The 23,245-nt window shown below is 37.2% G+C and overlaps 1 protein-coding gene across 10 annotated transcripts in view; it reads left to right on the top strand.

Moving 5' to 3' along the window:
• ABI2 (abl interactor 2) overlaps positions 1-23,245 on the top strand; it is a 71,088-nt gene that overhangs the window by 32,593 nt on the left and 15,250 nt on the right. For 2 of the 10 annotated variants that reach the window (XM_076342445.1, XM_076342443.1), the window contains exons 3-8: positions 6,112-6,288; positions 10,074-10,091; positions 17,215-17,312; positions 18,103-18,249; positions 19,309-19,433; positions 20,414-20,596. In XM_076342445.1, the coding sequence (XP_076198560.1) occupies positions 6,112-6,288; positions 10,074-10,091; positions 17,215-17,312; positions 18,103-18,249; positions 19,309-19,433; positions 20,414-20,596 (748 nt within the window). The remainder of the gene's footprint in view (positions 1-6,111; positions 6,289-10,073; positions 10,092-17,214; positions 17,313-18,102; positions 18,250-19,308; positions 19,434-20,413; positions 20,597-23,245) is intronic. The other 8 variants (XM_076342446.1, XM_076342444.1, XM_076342450.1 and 5 more) reach the window with 5 other exon arrangements.

The raw sequence follows: 23,245 nt of genomic DNA, 5'->3' as shown, positions 1-23,245 counted from the left end.
GCAAGTGATTAAATCCTATTGGTTTAAAATTTAGGATTACTTTGATTTGTTCTGAAAGCTGATGAATCTATTCTTATTTGCCTTCTTGAACCGTGTCCAGAACTAGATGATATGCAGTGTTTCATATGTGGCTGAAAATTTAAATCCTAAATACAGATCATCTGTATAAATATTTATACTTGTTAAAAAAATTGTGTTAAAGTTTTCAAGTTAGCAGACACTGTGAAATGTTGCTAACGTCCAAATTCTTTAAATTAATCTGGCAGACTTTCAGGTTTTAATATTTGTATGATGAGAAATATTTTTTCAGGTTTAGTTATAGAATACTCTTAGTTAGCAAGGTCATCTTTAAAACTCTTCTCTGCTGCTAATTGTATAAACAAGCATGTTATCACGAAGATGAGTGATAGTGATGAATTATCTCCAATGGCACTGCATGATGGATCTTCTTACGGAATCTGACTCCCATGGTTTGGCAGTGAGAATAGGTATTGAATAGACTGCAGACTTGAACTTCTCTGTAGTCAGCATGTGTTGCTTAGCTGAACTGTAGCAACATGTGTGAGCTGGTTGGTCTCCGCAGGGAAGTTCACTTGGACCTTCCATTGATGTCAGTAGAGGCTTGTAACCATTTTCAGTTGTCTTATTCTTGCAAGTTACAAGAACAGCCAAACTCTTTCAAAAATGGTAATGCAAGTCTAATTTTCCACAGTATATATTACCCGTTTATGGAGCAAGTAGCTTTTCAGCATTTTTGTGTCATTATGACCTCTTTCTTTATGTATAAATTATATACTACTTGAGCTGAGGCAATTAATGTCACATTTCTAACATGTAAAAATGAGACAGTACTCATTTTGAAGTAATAATCCAGTTTTCAAGGTAATTTGCAATTAGTTTGTTTAAATTCTATCAAATTAGATTTAAAATAAGTAAAAGCCCAGCAACACTATATTTAAGCGTTTTCTTCTAAGGTTTTTTTAAACTGAATTTTAAAAGTCCAGACTAACAGACTGACAATAAATTGATAAATTTAAATTAGAATGTTTTGAGAAGAGGAAGAAATCAAGGCTTCTGGAGACTTTTATCTCTGAAATTTTACTACAGTTTAGACTTTCAAAGTGCTGCTGTGGTTTAACCCCAGCCGACAACTAAGCACCACACAGTTGCTCACTCAGTCCCCCCCAGCAGGTTGGGGGGAGAGAATTAGAAGGGTAAAAGTGAGAAAACTTGTGGGTTGAGATAAAAACAGTTTAATAATTGAAATAAAATAAGAATAATGATAATGATAATAAATTGTAATGAAAAGGAAAATAACAAAGAGAGAGAAATAAAACCCAAGACAGAGAAGTGATGCAAATGAAAACAATTGCTCACCACCAACCGACCAATGCCCAGCCAGTCCTTGAGCAACGACCCCCCTGCCAACTTCCTTCCAGCTTTATATGCTGAGCATGACGTCATATGGTGTGGGATATCCCTTTGGTCAGTTGGGGTCAGCTGTCCCGGCTGTGTCCCCTCCCAGCTTCTTGTGCACCCCCAGCCTACTTGCTGGTGGGGTGGGGTGAGAACCAGAAAAGGCCTTGACTCTGTGTCAGCACTGCTCAGCAGTAACGAAAACATCCCTGTGTTATCAACACTGTTTCCAGCACAAATCCAAAACATAGCCCCATACCTGCTACTATGAAGAAAATTAACTCTGTCACAGCCAAAACCAGCACAAGTGCTAACTTAATACTTAGAGAAACTTCACTTACAGGTAGAAGAGAGTATTCCTCAAAACTCTGAGTTCAGTGACTTTTAAGTGAAGTGGTAAATAGTGTTAACTTTGGAATCCCAGAAATGATATAATGTTTTTTATATTTTAATATTTACAGATCTTGAGGCTGTTTTTATTGAATTCAGTATGGAAACTTGATGTTTCAAAATGGCCAGAAAATTCCTAATAGAAAAAAATGCAGTGGTTTATACTTTTTTCCCCTTACGCTGTCCCTTGCCTTATTGTAGGCATCTTGGAAAGCATAGGAAAAGATGATAGTAATGAGCGTAACCTCTAAAAAACTGTCATTTAAAAGCTTTTGCCAAAGGTAATGGAGCTATGGGGGGAAAAATGCGTAATAATGCTGTCGGGAGTCTGAAATTTGTTATTAGAAAACAGTGTTTTAAGTTATAGAAGGGCACAGTGTATCCCATCTGCTTTTCCTGACAGACTTTCCAAGCCAGGTGTTCTGTTAGTCCAGCTCTGTCCTGGTTTCGGCAGGGATAGAGTTAATTTCCTTTCTAGTAGCTGGTACAGTGTTTTGGATTTAGGATGAGAACAAAGTTGATAACACACCGATGTTTTAGTTGTTGCTAGGTAATGCTTACACTAGCCAAGGACTTTTTAGTTTTCCATGCTCTGCCGACTGAGAAGGCTGGAGGTGCACAAGAAGCTGGGAGGGGGCACAGCCAAACTGGCCAAAGGGACATTCCATACCATGTGACGTCATGCTCAGTACATAAACTGGGGAAAGCTGGCCGCGGGGGAGCCGCTGCTCGGGGCCTGGCTGGGCATCGGTCGGCGGGTGGTGAGCAATTGTACTGTGCATCACTTGCTTTGTGTATTATTATTATTATCATATTATTATTATTATCATTTTATTTCAATTATTGAACTGTTTTTATCTCAACCCACGAGTTTTTCTCACTTGTGCTCTTCCAATTCTCTCCCCCATCCCACTGGGTGGGTGGGGGGGTGAGCGAGCGGCTGTGTGGTGCTTAGTTGCTGCCTGAGATTAAACCACGACAAGCTCTAACTCTAAAAACTTCTCAATAGAAGTTTCTAAACTGCTGAATAAACGTTCTGCTAGCATTTTCCTGTCTTGCTTAAGGGATTTATGCTAGTACTGGAGGCAATAATTACCTGTGTGTTGAGGATAAGTGTTTTCATTTTCTTTAGTAGCAGGTTAATCTTTGTTCCTTTCTCTGCTAATCAAATACCTCAATGTTCCTTTCTGCTGTTTTATAGGTGTCTTAAGATCTTACGACTCCAGTAGTCTACTAAGCAAGAAAAGGAAATTTTTTAAAAACCTGCCAGCAAAATGCTTTTCAATACAATTTTAGGAATATGTACCAGAATTAGGTGCTGTTTTTATACTCTTAGTCATTCCATAGCTATTCAAGGTAAAAGAGATGTTCTGAATCATCATGCAAGAGAATTCCCATTAGATGAGCTTCAAGTTTTAATTAGGTTTTATGCATTTCATTGTTTGTTACTGTAGTCATGTCTCACTGATCACCATAGTCCTTAAGGAAACCAGTTGTACTCACAACTCCTATGAATAATTAAAAACCCACGCTTTTCATTCATGGAAACAAGCTTCCACAGTGCCAGGATATCATCGCTACAATAACATGTGCATTAAACATCTGTACTCACACAGTATTTATAGATAATTGTGTAAGAAAATACTAAAACAACATCTTTAAAGTTGAAGAGGTCAAGCACTTGAAATGGAGAGAAAGGAAGAAATCATCTTGCCAACACTGCACTAATTACTTTCTTTCTGATTTGTAGATTGAAATTAAGGCTCTGAGAGTGTAGTGTCCAAGGCATAAACTAGTTTTGAATGACCAGATTCAGACCCGTAAGATTTTGATGTTTCAGTACATTTGAAATGTCATATATCATTTGAGGTGCAGCTGCTGTTGCAGCTGAGGTTGTTTAACATTCTAGCAAATGGTATCAGAGGCCTGTGAGACAAAGAACATACAAGAGTCAGTGTAATGTTTCTGTAGTTCTCTAGTGACATGTCTAGATAGTGAATGAACTCTGAGTTAATCGTAGATATTGAATTCTTCAGTGGTATTAAACATGAGACTGTCCTCCAAGTTGTTGCAATCACATACCATTAGCTTATCAAGAAAGTATGTGCTTTCTAACTCCTCAACAGATGAGGTGAGGATTCTGTAGACAATCTCTTTGGTATGACTGCTGCTTGTTTCAGAACTTCTCCTTCCACTATGCTGCAAAAGCAAAGGTCTGGCACAGAGAAGGGATAAAAACCTGTGATGGAAGATAAAATATTGAATCTTACCCCAATGCAGAACGCTACACTTTTGGTACTCTGGCCTGGAACATGTTTATGTGTTCTGTTTGCACTGGTGCTTGCACAATCAGTAATATCGTTAAGAGCTGTGAAGATCTGATCTGCACTATTGTATTGGGGGATGGTATATAGACCTGGTCATCACAGAGAGCTTCAGGAAGGACTTTGGCAAAATTGGTTGGAGAGTGGTTTAGTTGTTAAGTAGTCACAGAAATATACCTGTTTCCGTTAAGCTTGTATGTACTGTGAATTTCTGCAGAGTTTATATATTGGCCAAATCTGGGTGGGTTTTTGTGAGGGTGATGGAGGGAGGATGTGTCCCAGATAGTTTAACTACCCCTATTAAATTTCAAATCGTTGCTCAATAAACTTGAGCTTTCCAAAGAGAGGGTTGCCAACATATTTTGACCTTGAATAATCTATTTTTCTGTAGCTTTGTTTTAAGAAACAGCTGTGCAGCTTTAGTAGAAACCTTACAGTTCTAGGCAGGTGGTACTAGAGGTGGCAGAAATGTACATGACAAAGCTGTATTCAGTGCTTAATTTTAGCAAAGTTGCAAGATCTTGAAAATATGTTGCTGGGAAATACTAGGTAATCTTGATAGATAGTAATTTCAGCTTCCATATAATGCCCCTGGTATTTGTGGAAATTCTTCTCTGGAAAGAATGTGAAGAAACAACATGTTGGAAGTGGGTTTGGTTTTTGGTTTTTTTTTTTTTAGATTTTTCTAGTGTTAAAGGTCGTGATGATTGCACAAGGTAATACAGGGTCCGTTTTTCCTGTTTTCCTATCAGTAGCACAAACAAAAGGGTAAAACAGTGTAACCAACCCCACTGCCCCAATCCCTGCCCACAGAAAAATAAATTAAAAAAATGGGTGTTATGAAAATGAGTTGTCATTTGTACCTGTTCCTTAGTTACTACAGAACCTGTCTCCTAACTGTGAGAAGTCTTTCTGGTACCATTCATAATCACTAAAGTGGTAACAAGAAATCCTATGAATGTTTAGAAATCCTAATGGTGGTGATTCTAGCTGTTTTCTTACTTTTTTTATAACCTGTAGCTAAAATGTTTGTTCACAACTCTGGCAAATTTCCTATAAGGAAAGCTGTTTTGTGAGCAAGGAATTATATTTGGTTTAAATGATGCAAGCAACTCCGTGCACCTTGATTTAAGAGATTTTATTTTTCTGGAAGGGATAGATAGACTTTTTGGTAACTTTTTCCTAGTCTTGTTACTAAACAAGATTCAAGTACATGTTTTTAGGCAATGAATTTTCAGCAGGGCTTTGTCTTACACTAGAGATTCTCCTGGGGTACTCATTGTAAGATGTGGAGGGAGGGATTTTCAGTGTTGGCCTTAGGCATTCTAAGTGAAGGCACTGGGCTTAACCACTGGCTTCACTGTGGATAAATTAGTACTGAGCACCTTCTAAGATCTAATCATTGCTCTTCTAAAATCTAATCATTGCTTTGTGATGACTGATTTGTAATGATTGAAATACCTTCTCGATTTCTCTGAGTGATGTTTTGTTCTATCATATGACTACCAGTCCTAGTTTAGCAAACTGTTATACAGTGTAAGAAAACCTGCTTATGGTTTGTTTTTCAGGTCATAAAAGTTAAGGTTTGGGAAGGTATCCTTACACTTCATCTGGTTAGAGACTATTTCAAAGATGAGCTTAGAGAGCAATTATTAAATTAAAAAGAATAATTGAAAGAATCATATAAAACAGTGTCAGTAAATTAATGGGAACTACTAAGAATGGAAAGGAGAAGGAATTTTGCTGAGCTGTAAAGAATGAGAGTAACAGAAAACCCAAAGAACCTCTGGCTATTAGTGTGGGTTTAGAGGTGGCAAGTTCAACAGTAAATTGAACAAAGATGATGTAATCAAGTATATGTAGTGATATGTTTAGCACAGTATACAGACATCTTCGAAACGTTGGAACTGATTCAATTTTTTTTTTATACTGACTATTCAAATGCATACCACTGTTAGTAAATACACTACGTCTTTTGTAGACGGTGGACATTCACAAAGAGAAAGTTGCTAGAAGAGAAATTGGTATCTTGACTACAAACAAAAACACCTCAAGAACTCACAAAATCATTGCACCAGCTAACTTGGAGCGACCAGTTCGCTACATCAGGAAACCTATTGATTATACAATTCTAGATGATATTGGACATGGAGTGAAGGTAGGTGATATTGTTAAAACAGCCAAACTGCAAATACATTGTCTGTGTATATTTTCAAAATAACCTGATGCTTTTCATGGTAATATACCAGTTTCTCCTTGCCTGGCCAGTGTGTCTATAAACATAAGAGGAGTCCTGTCCAATTTGCAGTTACCCCTTCCTGTTCCCTTGCCCCAGTGTTTCTAAACCTTGCAAACCCACTGAATCTTGTTTCTGAGGATATTTGGGACTACGGGGTCTCACCTTTTAAAATGCTTTTGAATGCCTACTTGTGTGATGCTGCTATTATTGTTTGAATCAGTTGCCAGGGATATACCTGGGGACTGAAAGGCAACTGACTGTCACTTTTCTGCCTGAATTAGCACCACAAAGTATGATCCAGCTGTAATTGCCACTGGTTTACTTTGAAGCTCACCCAAAGAAAGGGTTTGCAAGAGAAGTATTGTGTGCTCCCTTTTCTTTTTTATGTCAGTCAGTTATACCCATATCCTGTGATGTGCTTTGTTAAAGTGAGCTCTCTACAACTTTTGTGCCATATGGGGTTTCAGAATGGGAATATTGCTGCCAAGTTCGAAGCCAGCTGGTACTCCCTTTTAAGACTATGAAAAAAGGAGGAATTTCAGGGCAAAGATCGGACTGAGACGCAACTGGTGGCTGTTGTATGCAAGTGTTAGGTCAGTGTACACAACAGCAGTAATATCATGTGTGAGATTAGATTCGCATTTTTTAAAAGCATGTCCTGAATGTAAACACAGTCTCAGCAGGTGTGAGCTCATTGTTAACTTGTGCTGCCAGGAAAACAAATATGGAAATGAGAACACTGACAGTGTTAAAGTTCCAGGAGAAGACAGGTAAATAACGCAAAGCAGTGTCATTTTTACATGACAAACTAACAAACCTGTAAACCTGCTAAGTAGTAGTAAGGTAAGATGCTTCTTCCAGTCAAAGTACACCAGAATTTCTTTTGCTTGACACCTAACTGCATTAGGTTATCTATGTTGTTCAATTTGAACTGTCTGTTTGGATAGTCATTTAAATGGCAATAGGTTTTTTAACCAAACTCTTAAAATTCAAATTCCAAACAGTGCTATTTAAATATCTTTCCCAAGCAATTTTACTCAAGGTCTTCTCAACATCCTGTTCGTTAACAGGAAATCTTTTTTCCCCATTTCTTACTGAAAGTGTCAACCTCAGTTTGTAACCCTAAACAGATTTTAAAAAGACAAGGGACTCTAAGCTTGATTTGGAAAACCAAACCAAACCAAAAAACCCCAGCATTAATAGCTACAGTTTTGTCCAGGAAATTATTATCAGTCTTGTGTTAAAATCTACTGCCAATTCTTCTAAATTTTAATTTTATGCAGGTCAGCAGAACTCCTTCTGGATATGGATGGAGCATATTAACCTGTAGGATTACTGTTGCTAATATTTTAATGATCACTTTTGTTTTAATGAGATTATTTTAGAACTCATTAAAGAATAGTTTTTAATTGCTCTGCAGCACAATCTTATTTAGCATTGGCTCTAAACTGTTATAATTGGTATCCCACATAGCTCAATGTAGCAGAATTATACTCACGCAATGAATTACGTTCTTCTGAAAGAACATAGTTCATCAAATGGATGATGACTCAAATGTGTATTTGCATCCATTTGTTATGCTTGTGATATGCTTGAAACATTTTACAAATGATATTTACAATGTACTATATTTATCTAGAAAATGAAAAAGTATTGTGTACTTGTGAACCAGTAAGCAGAGAACTTGACATCATGCTATCCTTAAGATCCATAGATCTATTCCAATCAGGTTAATCCTGTGTTTAGCACAGAAGAAAGAACCACTCTCTCGCTGATGGTGAGAAAGTGGCCAGTTGTGCTTATGAACCTGTTTTTTTTTGTTCTGCTTGAGTAACTACAGATTAGCTTACTAGATCTCTGGCTGGAGAACAAAGAGGGAAAAAAGAAAAAGGGTAGGAGCTTTAAATTTGCCTATTTATAGCTCATTATTGCTCGAGCTGTGGCATTTTTCCCTTCAAATGAGTATTCAAGACTTATTGGATAAACAGCATTAAAGTTCCAGTTAGCATCAGGGTGCCTCCGTCTGCATTCTTTGTCCTCTTTCTGCTTTTTCTGCTATAGGGCTTCCCCTCTAGTACTTGGACCAGAATTATGCATTGTCAGGACAATCAAAGAGCTAATGCAGCAAGCATTCATTGCAAGCCCTGAGAAAGATGGCAAACTGGACAGAGAATAATACAGGAGGAAAAGGGAGCATCCTTGGCCAAGAAATCCAGTATGCCATGTTGAGAGTAGTATAGGCACTTGAGCACCTATTCCTTCCATTCAGAAATTCAAAGCATCAGTGGATACCATCTTCAGGAAAAGGTGCTCTACAATATGGTTTCTTAATGGGTGAGAGAGAATTTAAGTGCCACTATATCATTCCAGCAGTCCCTCCTCATCTTCACTCCCTGAGGCTACAATGCTGCAAAAACCTAAAGAACCTTCTGTCTGAAAGAGACTTGCTTTCAATTTTTTCAAATGTTTCCTGAGTTACAAAGTCTTCCAATCTGTTTTTCCCTCCAAAGAGTTCTTTAGTCAAGAGGATGAAAAAAAAAAGTTTGATCCATTCAAAGTGGTGTGTGTTAAGGCACTGTAATTATCAGGCAATGCTGCTGAGGAAAAGGTCTCAGCTCATGGACCCTCTAATGTAACTGGCCACTCTGTCTGGCCAGTACAGGGGGACCTGGTTTTCCAGTGTAGCTGTGTGAAGCCGAAACCATTTTGGTTAATAGATCCGTGGAACTTTAAACTCAAAGACAGGAGATTTTCTAGTAAATCAGATTATGTTTCTTACATACATTAGGGTCTGTTTATGATCTAAATGGATGAAAAAGAGTAGTCACTCTGGATGCTCCACTGTTGAGATTCTGCATATTTAATGTTCGGTGTTACAAAAAGTGTAAGAAATGTAATGATACATTTAGATTAGCTGAACTGAAAACAGATCAAACGAAATTCAAATGGAAGGACTAGTATTTTTGAAAAAATTATTGTGGGGAAAGAAGATATATGGTATTGTGCCAGTAAAAGGTAGGACTTAATGTAAAAAAGCTAGCACTTAGGCTTTAAAATAAGATTTCGCTATTGGTTAATGTCTTAATATATAGTTTAGAAAATACTGATATGTGGTGCAGTATCCATATAGAGTGCTGCACTTCTTAGAAGACGTAATGATTTGCTCTTGATATTTGTTCAAGACATATCTCATGGCATCAGTTAACTAACAGCGTTGTCTAGGAAAGAACACATATTAGCTTAATATTCTAGAGGCTTCTGTTTCAGCTAGTTGCAAATATGCCTAATGCATGTAACAATTTAAATGAGCTCAGGGTATTGATAAGGCTATTCTTTGACAGCTCAAATTAATGTCTGAAGTTAATCCATCTAGATCTCATGATACATTCTGAAAGAAGCTGACTTTTTGTTAGCACTGTAAGAACTGAGTAAACAGTGTACAAGCATTTGAGCACTAATTTTAAGGTGTTAATCTAAAGGCTTTGTTGTCAATGTATATTAAAAGTTTCAGCTTGAAAATCTTTTGTTCATGACACATTCTGCTTTAACCACTCTTTCTATGATCTATTGATACATTATTTTGTTAATGCTGAATGCTTAACTTTTTTCTTTCTTTTTCCTTTCTCTTCATATCCTGAAGTTCCAACTAACCTTTCAATGCTTTTTTTCCTTACCTCTTTTATTTGCTCCATTTATGCATTAAGTGGTTGCTTAGATTTAAGGTAAGAAACCCCAGGGCTGGATTTCCATTCTTATTCTTCTGAGACTATTACACACGGGGAGATGATTAACATGAATGTTAATGATTGTTTAAAATAACACCCGCCCTCCCTCCTGTGTATCAGACCTTCTGTTGAATCGTTTCATTGCAGATAAACATTTTCTGATATAAATTGATGTATTTATGTAAGGAAGCTAACACAGTTCATTTTAAAAGCTTTGTGGCAAAATACTGACTGCCTTCAGCATATCTACCAGATCATTTACAAGGGAGGAATGTTGTGTTAACCTTGTGTAGACAAAAAGATACCGTGGATAGATAGCAGCTGAAATATGAGCCTCCCCCTGTGTAATATTCTTTTTATCCTATATACGGTGTAAGTTATGATTTGATTGGGATTAATGTTTCGGTGTGAGATTGCTCAGATAATGGGCTCCAAAGGTGTGTAACAAATTCAAATCTGTATTTTTTTTTTTTTTTTAAAGTTGCAGTATCCTTAATTTTTTCAGAAACTGCTAGCACTATTTAAATACTGAGAGGCACTCATATATGGAAATCTTCACAAATTTGATAGTTGTGTAAAATATTTAATAACCCTTAAACAACAAGCGAAGTGATTTATTTAGCTGAATATTAAATGAATAGTGCATCAAAGAACTCAGACTGAAGTATGTCAAATTCTCAAGGATCTTAGAGGTTTAAATATTAGTAGTCCTAGTGGCTGCAGAAGTAGCAATAAAAAAGCATCAAATAAATTAGACAAGCAATTAAATGAAGTTACATGATACTATGTTGGAGTTCATAGCACATTAATTGATAGATAGGTTATAGCCTTTATTGAGTGTTGTGATATCATCATACTCCTGAAGTGCAACTGGTTTGGGGAAAGAGGGAACGAAAGTTTTTTAGTAGCAGCCGCCACAGTTTTAAAGAGGGAACTGTATTTTAAAACATAGAATACTAATATGTAGTATGAGTATATTAATTAAATGAAGTTCCAAGTTGATGTGAAATATTTTTCATGACTAAGTATTTTCATGACTGGAAAAAGCTAAAAGAAAATCCTGCACATTCCTGAAAAGATTGCCTGTAAAACCAGGTATTACTGTAGATATCCCAATGACGTCCCTATGGAATTGGCCAGATGGTACTTTTAGTGAGGTATTTAAGTGTATGTAGCACATCTGATCACAACGGAAAATGTTTAATAAATGAGAGATTTCTCACGTCATTTGAAATCTATTTTTACATAAGTGTGTGAGGTACAGTATTTCAAGTCACATGATGTTTAAATGCTTTTTATTTGAGAATTGCAAAGTATATTGCCTCCCTGGCTCTTTCTGTCTATCCACGCAAAATGGATACTTCTAATGCTGAATATGCCTTATTCTGGGCACACTTCATATTGGATGATGGTTTTCTCAGTGATCTTAAAAAAACAATTTGCAAACTCAGTTTTCTTTGTTGCTCTCTGCAGTTGCAGTTATAAACAAGTAATGACCATCCTAAAAGAAATTTTAAAATTATATAATTATAGATTATGTGTGAACTGCCATATCTGTGCATCATCTGCAGTGGTGATAAGAGTCTCTTCAGCTTTTCAGAGAAAATTATTTTTTTCTATTTATAGGTTTGGAATGAAAATAACACTTGTTATAACGCCAGTTAAAGTATTTCTTTATTTTCACTAGAGTGAAGCTGATCAGAAATTTGATTTGGGAAATCACAATATGTCAATCAACTTGTCATTGCCAAAACATGAGGGTTTAAAAAAAAAGAAGGCAAAAAGCAGCACAGCACCTCTCAGTGGACATAAGTTATTCTTTAAGTCTCACTGTAGTCACTGTGCATCAGCCTGAAAGAAGAAAACTCAAAGGTGGCTACTAACGCTAGTTCCGTGTGAATAATTTTACTTCACTTACGAGAGATTGGATATGAAGTGTTTAGCCTGCATTTATTTTTCATGGCTGCAAAGAAACCTTAGTCTTAGCTAACAGTTACAATATTAAACTGACCGACTGTAGCAGGGCTAACTGTGCTTGTGTCTGGGTAGCTTAAATTTAAACTTTAAACAGGCTTTGAAGAAAATTCCAATTACAAGTCAGAGGAGTATCTGTAACATCTCCTGTCAGCAAATCAATTGAAAATGACATTGTTTAAGCCTTTTTGTATTTACCAGACTTGGTTCCAATTACTTTATGTAGGTGGATGTGGTAAAAACAAGTAAACTCACTTGCTGAAGCTTCTACTTGTGGTCATTTGCCAAGACAGTGTTGAAATTTAGACGTTTCACTTCCATATCAACTGGTTAATCAACTGACAAACATATGGTTTAATTAGACATGCAGGGTAAGTATTCGAGTGGCTGAGCACAGCCTGGAAGGGAATTTACTTTGAGGTAGCAGATGATGGGCCAAAAATCTGTTCATCCTCTCTGGAGCGTTAACGAGATGAAGCAAGGCGTGGGAACGTAGTTTTCATTCAGCCTTAGGTTGTTTTTGCTAGAGTCAGGTATAAAATTGCTCAAGAAGGTTGGGTGGCTGCTTGAAGTTTCTGAATATAATCCATGGAACATCACTGATGGAACACTTTTTCTTATTAGATTTTGGGAAAAAAATGATTCTTTTGACATCCTGAAAGTTCTAGAAAATCCAATCTGACCATAAAGCACCACTTAAAAATTTCTGGGCTGAGTCCAACTTTGGCTTTAGAAAGTAGCTCCTCCTGAGGTTTGATTGTGTGGAATATCTGGTATTCAGGATTTTTGGAAGAAAAAAACCACTTTGTTTTGGTAATTGAACTGTCAATGAGATGTTCTTCAGAAGAGTAAAAATGTGGATTGAAATCTTTGTTGCAGGTAAGTGCCTTACAGCCACGTAAATACACAGTGCGTTGGCGCAAATAGTTTTTGCACGTCTGATGACCAGCTCTTATATCTGACCAACTGTGTATTTCTGCACTTCTTGTTTGGTGAATTTTTTTGCTCATGAAAACACTCCCAAGAATTGAATTGAATGAACTGCAGGATTTCTCAGTTTTAACCAGTTTCTTTCACTACAAATTTCTTATACAGTGGAGTGCTAAAGAAGCTCAATCTGTTAAATGTTCATAAAAATGTAACTATGAAGGAAACTCAGTCATATGTAGGATCATAAGAAGGTGATTTAATCACGGGGATCTATGAAAAACTAGTTGCCAAAAAATAGAAATTGGACAAATAAGTCTTAATTATTCAAAAAATTAAACTTAAAATGATCATTTTCTAAGGGCTCTAGACAGTCCCATATCGTGTCTTGAAGTCATCAAACATTACCTTTCTAAAACTGACACCGCAGCCCAATATAGAAAATATTGGATGAAATAGTATTGTGCCCTTTTTAAACAGAATGGTCCATAGCAGTCCATTTCTGTACACTTCATTTTATGGCTGTTACTGTGGAGCTGGATCTCAGAGCATCGTCCAGGATGTGTTACTAACCAAGGATCTGCTTATTTTAAGTTGTTTATGCAGTTTCTTCCTCAGCAAAACTTACAATTCCAGCTCCAGTGCTGACAGTTACAGCTTTGGTAGGAGACATTTTCTTCCGTAGTGCAGGTGCTTGCTAATTCACGTATAAAAAGCGTCTGCAAGGTATCCAGTGAAAAAAAAGCTTATCCAAGATCTCCCTAGAATTACTTGGTGTTCTTCCATGTAATTTCAGTTGGTAATATTTTCTACTTTTTTGCTTCCATGGGAAGAGGCAAAAAAAAGAATTGGAAAAATCCCTGCAGGCATTCTGCATAGACCCTGTGTACTACTTGTCTGTTCACAGGGTTGTCTTCCTGCTGTTAGAACAGTCAGCGGGTTTTTTTTTCCTGAGCTTTGTGCCCAAATCATTATTGACTCTCTTAATTTTTTCTTTTTTTTAGCACAGTGGTTAGCTGTTTTGGCTGTTGTGAGCAAAGGCAGAGATACTCCTTTGTGTTTCTGGTTGCAGGCTGTTTTGCCACACAGTTTCCTGAAAGAGTTTGCAAGCTCTTGACTACAAACCAGCCACAGATCTGTGCGGTCCTGCAGTCAAACAAACCACCAACAGACAGATGCATTCCTCTGCTTTCACCCCCTAATTAAACCAGTTGCATCTGGATAGTTCCAGCTGCGCGGAGCTAGGGGAAATGTCATCAGGAACAGTGCAACTTCTGGCAAATTCCAACTTACTCCAGAAAACAGATTTTTGAAACTTGACAGCAAATGCAAATGTGACCTTGAGTTCTAGTGGTTGCTTCGGATTTTAGAAGTTTGTAAGAGGAATGTGTGTGGATGAGGATTTGTGTATGGAGACTATCTTTACAACCATGTGTGCAAAATGGAAAACGCAATAAAGTTTTGCAAGAGGGGGCATTAATGGCTTTCCTTTTTTTTTTCTTTTTTTTTTCGTCCTAGTAGAAGTCATCATAGAAGGGGACAGTTGGAAATGTTACAATGTTTGTATCTCAACTGAAGTTGCAACTTGTGTAGTTTTAAATTTTTTTTTTTTCTTTGCTCAAGGCAGTCTGTAACCTTTTTTAGTGTCTTGCATGATATTATTTCCACGGATCTGTCCATTTTGATCAGAACTGTTGGAATAATTTTATATTCTTCGTTTCTCTTCTGTGATTATTTGACCGTAAGTCAAGGGGGAAGTTACTCAGGCTGTTTAACTTACAGTAGCTAATCTTAAAGCCATCAATCCTGTCAGATTTGGAGACAGCCCTGTAAACTTTAATTACTTGCTCTTTCAACATTTCGATTTCAATGTTGAAAAGTCATTTCAAGAGCCTGAAACTAAGCTTACTGTCAGTGCATTTCCCCATCTTTCAGTTTAGTCTTTCTTAAGAATGGGTTCTTTGTGACTAAAGTTTCTTGGCTAAAAAAGGATCACTTTTTCTTTGGCCACATTTTATAGAGCTTTCTTCCTATGCTATGTCAAGGATATGTTTATTCGCAGTGTTAATGAAAGTAACTAGCAGTCACTGGAGTTCTGCGTTAGGCAAGTATTACTTCCACTTCTTACTGTATACTGTGTGATGTCACTGCATCCTCCAGCTCTACCGTCCTTTCTTTTCATGTAGCTCTAGCCCAGTGGAAGCCTAAAACTGAATTTTTGTTCCTGCAATGATTGTATACAAATAATAAGATTCTTTATGGTTAAATATATGGAATTTTATGTTAACTGTAAAGTGATAGCTAGTGGTTACATCATCTGGTCAGACACAATAGTGTAGCCAGTTAAAACATCTAAATGGACTATTCAGGGGCACACAGATTAGTCCAAGTTTGCTGTCATCTAAAGACATACAAAACCCCTGCCCCACTAGGCTTAATGGGCTGATTGAAATATAGCAAGTGACAATACAGCGAGTGTTTAATTAAGGTGGGGTTTTTTTTGTTTGCCCCCCTTTTTTTTTTTTTTTGGACAACTCAAATAGGTAGGTGGGAGAAACAGGCGTCTTTAATGAAAGAGGAAATACAGGAGGTGCTGCAACTTTAAAAAAAAATAATTCAGATTTTGTGCTATGTCTTAATGTTCCGTGTATAGAATAAAATATACTTCATTTTACACTTTCCCTCTTCCCTTCAAGTAGTTGTAGTTCAGTGCTTACCTCGTCCCTCTCTTGAATTAACTTTAGATTTCTTGTTGCTTAGAGTTGGCTTAAAGGACTTCATAATGCTGCGCAAAAGGCTTTTGTCTTAAATTGACATTACAGAGTACTCTTGCACAACTAAATCCAAACATCTGTTTTTGAAACTGACAAAAAACCCCCTTCCAACGCTTGGTTTTCTTTTCCTCCCAGCAGATTATTTAGAGCCAGGGAATCAAGTTTCAGTGGATTAAAATACTGAATATATATTACTCTTTACACTGTTCTCAATATTTATCAACTCACGAATCTAGACATTGCCAGGGTTTTAAGTGAGTTGTTACAGTCAAATTTTAAAGGAGTAATTTGCCTTTAATGATGGTTGCAAATACTCTTAACGCCTTGATCACTGTGCCTTTTTTTTATATGGAAGGTGGGGGCAGTAGTTAAGACTTACATTTTGGAAATAAGAAACACTGTGAAATAGAGCATGACAGGAACAACAGAAAAAGGGATGTAAGCATACTTATTTAGGTTTGTTGAATATCTCTGTGTCTAAGCAATAGTTTGAGCATTCATAAATCCAAGCTGTTTAACAGAGACTTGTAAGAAGAGCATGTCCTGATTCCTGTAAGGGTGCACGCATTGAGAGAATTATGTTTGGCTGGCAGTATACAGATAAGCAAAATGCCTACATTGGTAACAATTGTTTATGATTCCTAGATTGATCAATCAGTGAGGAAAGCAGATGAGTTTTTTAAAGAAGTTAATTATTTTATATAGAAGTTACTTCATTAGTATTTTAACCTGAATGAGGGGCCAACTGCAATTACATCACATCACTGCTAAATATTTTTCTCCCTGTCCATTTATTTATCAATTCTGAGAGATTTAATTGCTACAGATTTGGTGGGGGAAAAAAGTACATCTTTGTATTTTTCTCCATAGAGCTTTCTCTCTATGTTTACATATACATAAATAATATTTACAATAAATATTATCTTAAAAATTTTTGATATCACACTGTGAAAACATTAAAACATTAATGGATCATATTTGGAGATTACTTTGGCTTCTCCATATTTGTATGAATTACATTAAATTGTGGCCTATTAGATAAAACCTTAGTATTTTTAAAGAGTATTAAAAAATAGTTTTGCAAATTTACCATTCAGCAGTGCAACCTAAGTAACTGCCTTTATCTCAAAAGATGACTGGGAGGTTTAACCAAGTTAGATACAGTGGCTGTAAAGTCAGTGATTTAATGTTTGTGTGATAGCCTAAAGGCAAATTCACTTTTTGTATATACAATTTTTAAAAAACCTATGTAATAAAGAGTCCTTTGAGCGCAACTCTTGACTTCTAGCAGAGTGGAAATTGCATATAAAATGCATGGCCTCTCAATTTTTTTATTTGTTTAAACCTTCCCCTACTTAGACTTAATTGCTAAAGGCATCTCAGTGTCTCTCCCCCTAGAAGCCGAGCTTAGCGAAGGCCGTTTTTCTCCCCGTTCTTTCATGCAGGTCAGCACACAGAATATGAAGATGGGTGGGCTGCCTCGTACAACACCACCCACCCAGAAGCCACCAAGTCCACCGATGTCGGGAAAAGGAACTATTGGGTAAGTGCAGTTACCAAATGTGTAAATGGCTTTGGTGAACAGAAGGGAAAAAAGGGAAGATTCTTTCTTTTTCTCTAGTGTGGGTGTTTTGGTGTTTTTTTGTTTGTTTTTGCTTTAACCATTCAGAAAGGTCAAGAGGTGTTATATCCGCATCCTCTTACACTGATCGTGTCTTTTGTATCAGTTAGCACGTTTCTGCCAGGAGACAGTGGGCGTCATCAGCCTTTCCCAACAGGAACCTTTTTATCATTGCATAACACTTACAACACTTACAACTACATGCTTTAGAGTAAAAAGTCATTAACCGTGTAGCTTTGACAGGTGGTGCTAAACAACTGGAAGATTAGTATGTGGCACCATTCATTAATTATTTGTGCTGTGTGTGATAAAAGTACTTTTCCTATTAAGTCTATGAACTTGACTTTGACCTTAGGAAAATGTGTTTTAACTGGGATGAATGCTGTTTGTTGGTATGTGATTATGTATATACATACAGACCATGCTGCTTTATTTTAAAACAAGATATGGATTACTTTTAAAACAAGAATGGGATGTGCAACACAGAGTTTATGAATAGGAAAAGCATCTGGACATTGAAGTACATGAAGACATCCTTAATTGTTTTTTCTCATCCTATGAAGTAGATACTGCAAACTTATAGAAAAACATTTTTTTTTTTTTTTAGCTCCCATTACTGATTAGTATGTAGCTATCTTTTAAAGAATGAAAAATCTTTGGTTTTGTCTGTATTATCTTAATTTGCTTCTGAAATATGCTCGTCCTTCTGTAGGCGTCACTCTCCCTATCGTACGTTGGAGCCAGTACGTCCTCCAGTGGTACCAAATGACTATGTGCCTAGCCCAACACGCAATATGGTTCCCTCACAGCAGAGCCCTGTTAGAACAGCTTCAGTGAATCAGAGGAATCGCACATACAGGTATTCAATATAGTCCTGTACAAAGTGTGGCTAGTATTGTATAAGCATATGGACAAAAAATGCAACGATAAAGATCAAATCCATCTCCACCTCTACAGTGAAGCTTGCTAATTCATGATATGGACTGGGAACGTCATTTGGCATGACAAGAATGCACTCTAATAAAACCAGAATAGTGAATCATGTTAAGATTGTTCACTTAATCCCCATGTCACCTTAATTTTAGTGCTGTCACTTAGTTACAGTACTTAATGAATTACTAAAATTGTGAAGTCTTTCAGGTAGGTAGATCATGATATTATTTTACAAAATGCTTACAAAACTGGGAAAAGACTTTGTACACAGCTTGACTTCTGCATGTTGAAGGACTGCATAATATGCTTATAGTTCACATTTTTGTTTGAACAGTCTTTGATGTTTATAGATTGGGTAGCTGAAAAAGAGCATTGTATTTTGAGGATACTGTTAACTTCAAATGCAGAATAAAGCTGAACTGTATTACCAAAGGTTCTGCAGAAGGCTAGCCTTTTCTCTAGGATAATAAAAGAGTTTCGTGATGTGACAGGTCTAATTACTTCCCTTGAAATCTTTACTTTTTAAACATCGTAAGTACTTGAGGATGGCTAAACAGATGGACTTAAAATATAAGAAAATCTGACTTTTACTTTACTATCTCAAAATTTCCAGATATCAGTTGTCTCATATGAAAGCATATAAACCAGAGTCTAAACAGTCTACACGTTTTATAAGTTAGAGGAGAAAGGTCTGTATTTGCTCAGTAGAGGTTTAACAATATTGGAATGACATGCTTTGGAACAAGGTTCTGGAAGTGTTTCATTTTTGGGCAAGTTCACTAAGACTAACTGAAAAAACTGTTGTGTTGTAGTCAAAGTGAAGAGTTTTAGGAAAACTAAGCTTTATATAGGTTTAGATCACCCTTGTTTGTTTTCTCTTGTTCCCTGTTACTTCTCTGAATTAGTAAGGTGCTATATGAGGGATCTTATGTTTCAGCATGTACAGCAGCATATTCATACCCTGGGTTATTTTTGTTTCTTACAGCAGCAGTGGGAGTAGTGGAGGAAGCCACCCAAGTAGTCGGAGCAGCAGTCGAGAGAACAGTGGAAGTGGAAGTGTGGGTGTTCCTATTGCTGTTCCCACACCATCTCCTCCCAGTGTCTATCCAGGTAAATGGAAACTTGCTGTTCCTCCTTCTGACCCAGCATTAACCTTTAGCATTTGCAAGTCTCCTAAACACAGTGCTGAGTAAACCCCAAGAGAAGTCTCAAAGTTCATTATCCAGAAACATGCAAGCCTTGAAAATTTCTTGCTATTGATAGTATGAGTTTGAATCAAGTAGTATCTTTCCTGGGAGTGTCTGATGTGCTCTAATGCTTCTTTTATATATTAATTTATTTATCACAATTTTTTGCCTGGCTGCCTGTATGTGACTAGGTAGGACACACCACCTTTTTCAGTGGGCTGGGGGAAATTTCTCCCTTGTCCTTTTAAGTAAATAAATGTTTTTTCATTGGCTGTTCATGCAGATCTATAGAAGCATGCTTTTAGAAAATTAAATGAAATGAGAGGCAGGCACAGAGTAAATCGTTAGTACATTAATGCAAGCCTAACTGAGTTGTCACAAAAAGACACTTGTTCAATGTAATTGCCCAGTCTTTCCAAAAATAGGAAGTGATATTAGTACTCCTTTTTCCTTTGCTCAGCCCTTTCAGTGAAGAAGAGTGTATAGTTGGCTTGCAGTGTGATCTGAAATACATGATGCTTCTGAACCAAAGAACTGGAAATTTTTGGCTTTCCTCTTCTGTATATTTTCTAATTCATACAAAAGCTGAAGGCAGCCATGCTACAGATCGAAGCATAAATAACAAGATGTAAAGACATCTTTCAAAAGTAACGGCTTTCAGTGAAAAGTTCTGGGTTGTTCCCTTCAGACCTGGAAAGAAGAAGTGGATTTGCTTGACCCTCTTTTACTGTCTACATAGGAATGAGCCTTTCTTTAACAGCTCCATTTTTCTCTCATCTCCTCGTGCATTCTAAAATACTGTGCATCTAATAAATAGCTAACACTGAATAGTCAAAGGCTTTCTCTAATCCTTGCTAACATATCTCCTTATTAACTCCACCTCTTCCTCCTCTCTTCACTTAGCCCCTGCTGGCTCGGCTGGCACTTCTCCCCTTCCTGCTACCTCTGCTCCTGCCCCCACTCCTCCTGCTCCTGCCCCTTCCTCCGCTGCCCCAGATGCTGCTGCTGCTGCTGCAGGAGCTCAGCCCCTTGCTGATGGCTTCACCTCTCCAACTCCCCCTGCTGTTTCTTCCACACCCTCTACAGGTGAGTGTCTGCTCCTGCTCGTGAGCAGATGAACCCAGATGTGATCATGATCCAAGGATTTTCAAAGTTACTTCAGAAACAGTGATTTTTTTTATTTTTTATTTTTTAAATGTAACTAGAGAATACCTGCTAATAGCCAACTATAAGGTGATGGTTATAGTAGGCAATTCAAGGTGTGCTAGTTTTATTAACAGCAGTCATTTAATTTTATAATGTTATTACTTTTACATTTATATAATTATTTATTACATTATCATTTTATTGTGGTTTGGATACTGAGAATCTCATAGAATAATTATGTTTGGGGGGAACCAGCACTGGTTTATTCTCTTTCAGTAATGGGATAAAAAAAGTGCATCTAGCAAAGTATAATTTATATGACTTGTCTCTTCAATGCTTTCAAATGACAAGTCTCCTTTCAATGAACTGATAAAAAGGGCAATTTTTTTTATGTTCAATGTCAGGTAAAATACAAGTTTTTATTATGCAGAATAGTACTAAAGCATTTTGTTTTAATAGGTGGCACTCATGGTGTATATTGCAACTTGGTTTTTTGAATGTTTATGAAATCACCCTACATTTTTCATTTTCTCATATGCTGAAGTTGCAGCATATAGTATTTGCTAACCATAACACTGTTGTGTATCAGCTTTTGATGAGGAGTTGCACCTGCATTGTAAAGATCTCCTTTAGACAGGCAAATTCATATATAGCTACCTATGTCCTTCGTTACTTTTCATTGTAGTGGAGGCTGATCACAATGATGTTAATTGGTTTGTGTGTTTATTAGTGTTGGTCTCTCTTAGTAAGAATTTCACCAGGTGCCGGAAGCATTCTTGAAATCGTATTTAGTTTAAGGTGCTGTGGTTCATATAAAATTAGAAAATACTTAGACTGGAATCCATGACTAGAAGCTTCCAAACTGTGATGACTTTTCGTATCAGAAGATGATCCTGATGTCTAAACTCCTTTCAGGTTTAGAAGATGAGCTGTGTCATATGCGGCCTCAGTCAGTTTTCCATTTTTGATGCACTGTCAGTATCCCAGTTCTTAAGCCATATTGATTCTGTATTTTTGACAAGTCAAAATCAAGCAGAGATTAATATTTTAATGGCTATAAATTCACATTCACAGTTCCCTAAGAGAAAGTTCAGGTTACTTACTATTTTTAAGATCTTTTTTTTTCCCTGTGCTATTAGTGAGGTTGCTTGCATGGCTTCTCTGAAATAAAGTATTTGAAGAGCTGGATAGTTTACCGTTTATGAGGTTGTAGTTTTTGGTCCTTAAGGATCTCTTATCTCTGTTTCTTCTTTCCTCCCTTCTCTCCAATCACCACTAATTTCTACCAGTGCATTAAGTAACGGGGAGACAGACACAATGGAAAGATGTATTAGGAAAAATGTGAAAAAGCTTATATACTAGGTGGATTGCTTCTTCACTGTTTCTTGTGGTTTAACCCCAGCCGGCAACTAAGCACCACACAGCCGCTTGCTCACTCCCCCCCCCAGGTGGGATGGGGGAGAGAATCAGAAGAGTAAAAGTGAGAAAACTCGTGGGTTGAGATAAAGACAGTTTAATAAGTAAAGCAAAAGCCGCGCACGCAAGCAAAGCAAAACAAGGAATTCATTCACTACTTCCCATCGGCAGGCAGGTGTTCAGCCATCTCCAGGAAAGCAGGGCTCCGTCATGCGTAACTGTTACTTGGGAAGACAAATGCCATCACTCCAAACACCCCCCCCCCCCTTCCTTCTTCTTCCCCCAGCTTTATATGCTGAGCATGACATCATATATGGTATGGAATATCCCTGTGGTCAGTTGGGGTCAGCTGTCCTGGCTGTGTCCCCTCCCAGCTTCTTGTGCACCCCCAGCCTACTTGCTGGTGGGGTGGGGTGAGAAGCAGAAAAGGCCTTGACTCTGTGTCAGCACTGCTCAGCAGTAACGAAAACATCCCTGTGTTATCAATACTGTTTCCAGCACAAATCCAAAACATAGCCCCATACTAGCTACTGTGAAGAAAATTAACTCTATCCCAGCCAAAACCAGCCCACTGTTCTTCCTCATCTGTAAAAAGTGCATTTTTTGAGATGTACATACCTGTACAAAGCAGGAGGAATGTGAATCTCTAGTTCATGCATTTGCTCATAGAAGCAAGTAACACAGCAAGCAACTTGCATTTTATTCACTGACCTAGTGTGAAGTTTTGCAAAGCAATCAAAACATAGTGGAGAACAATGCAGGTTTTTAAAAAATTGCACATTCATTTGTTCTGTTTCCCTGTTTACTTCCCTGCATGCATGTCTCCTCAACCACAGTGACCATCCTTTCTTCCCTTGCAAACTGTGAAATCTACCTCTAGCACAAATGGCGGAGGCAGAATAGTTAGGGAGGGTAATAACCCATATGGGTATAACATCCAGTTTATATACTGTTATATACAGTATATAAGCCAGAGAACTTTATGTGAGCACAGAAGATAGCTTAATGGTCTTGCTTCATTTATTGCTTGCTTAGATCCAGGATCAATTACTTTGATACAGGAAGTGATTAAAATGGAGAGCAAGTTTTTAAGGAGTTGTTTCAATTGACAGCTTCCTGAGAGAGTGTCTTTGAGTATGATTTGATTTATTCCAACCTTCAAGCAGTTTCTAA

This window comes from Aptenodytes patagonicus, chromosome 6 (genome assembly GCF_965638725.1).
Source record: "Aptenodytes patagonicus chromosome 6, bAptPat1.pri.cur, whole genome shotgun sequence".
Classification (NCBI taxonomy): Eukaryota; Metazoa; Chordata; class Aves; order Sphenisciformes; family Spheniscidae; genus Aptenodytes; species Aptenodytes patagonicus.
The sequence above is the reverse complement of the archived record's forward strand: the minus strand, read 5'-3'. Positions and strand labels throughout refer to the sequence as shown.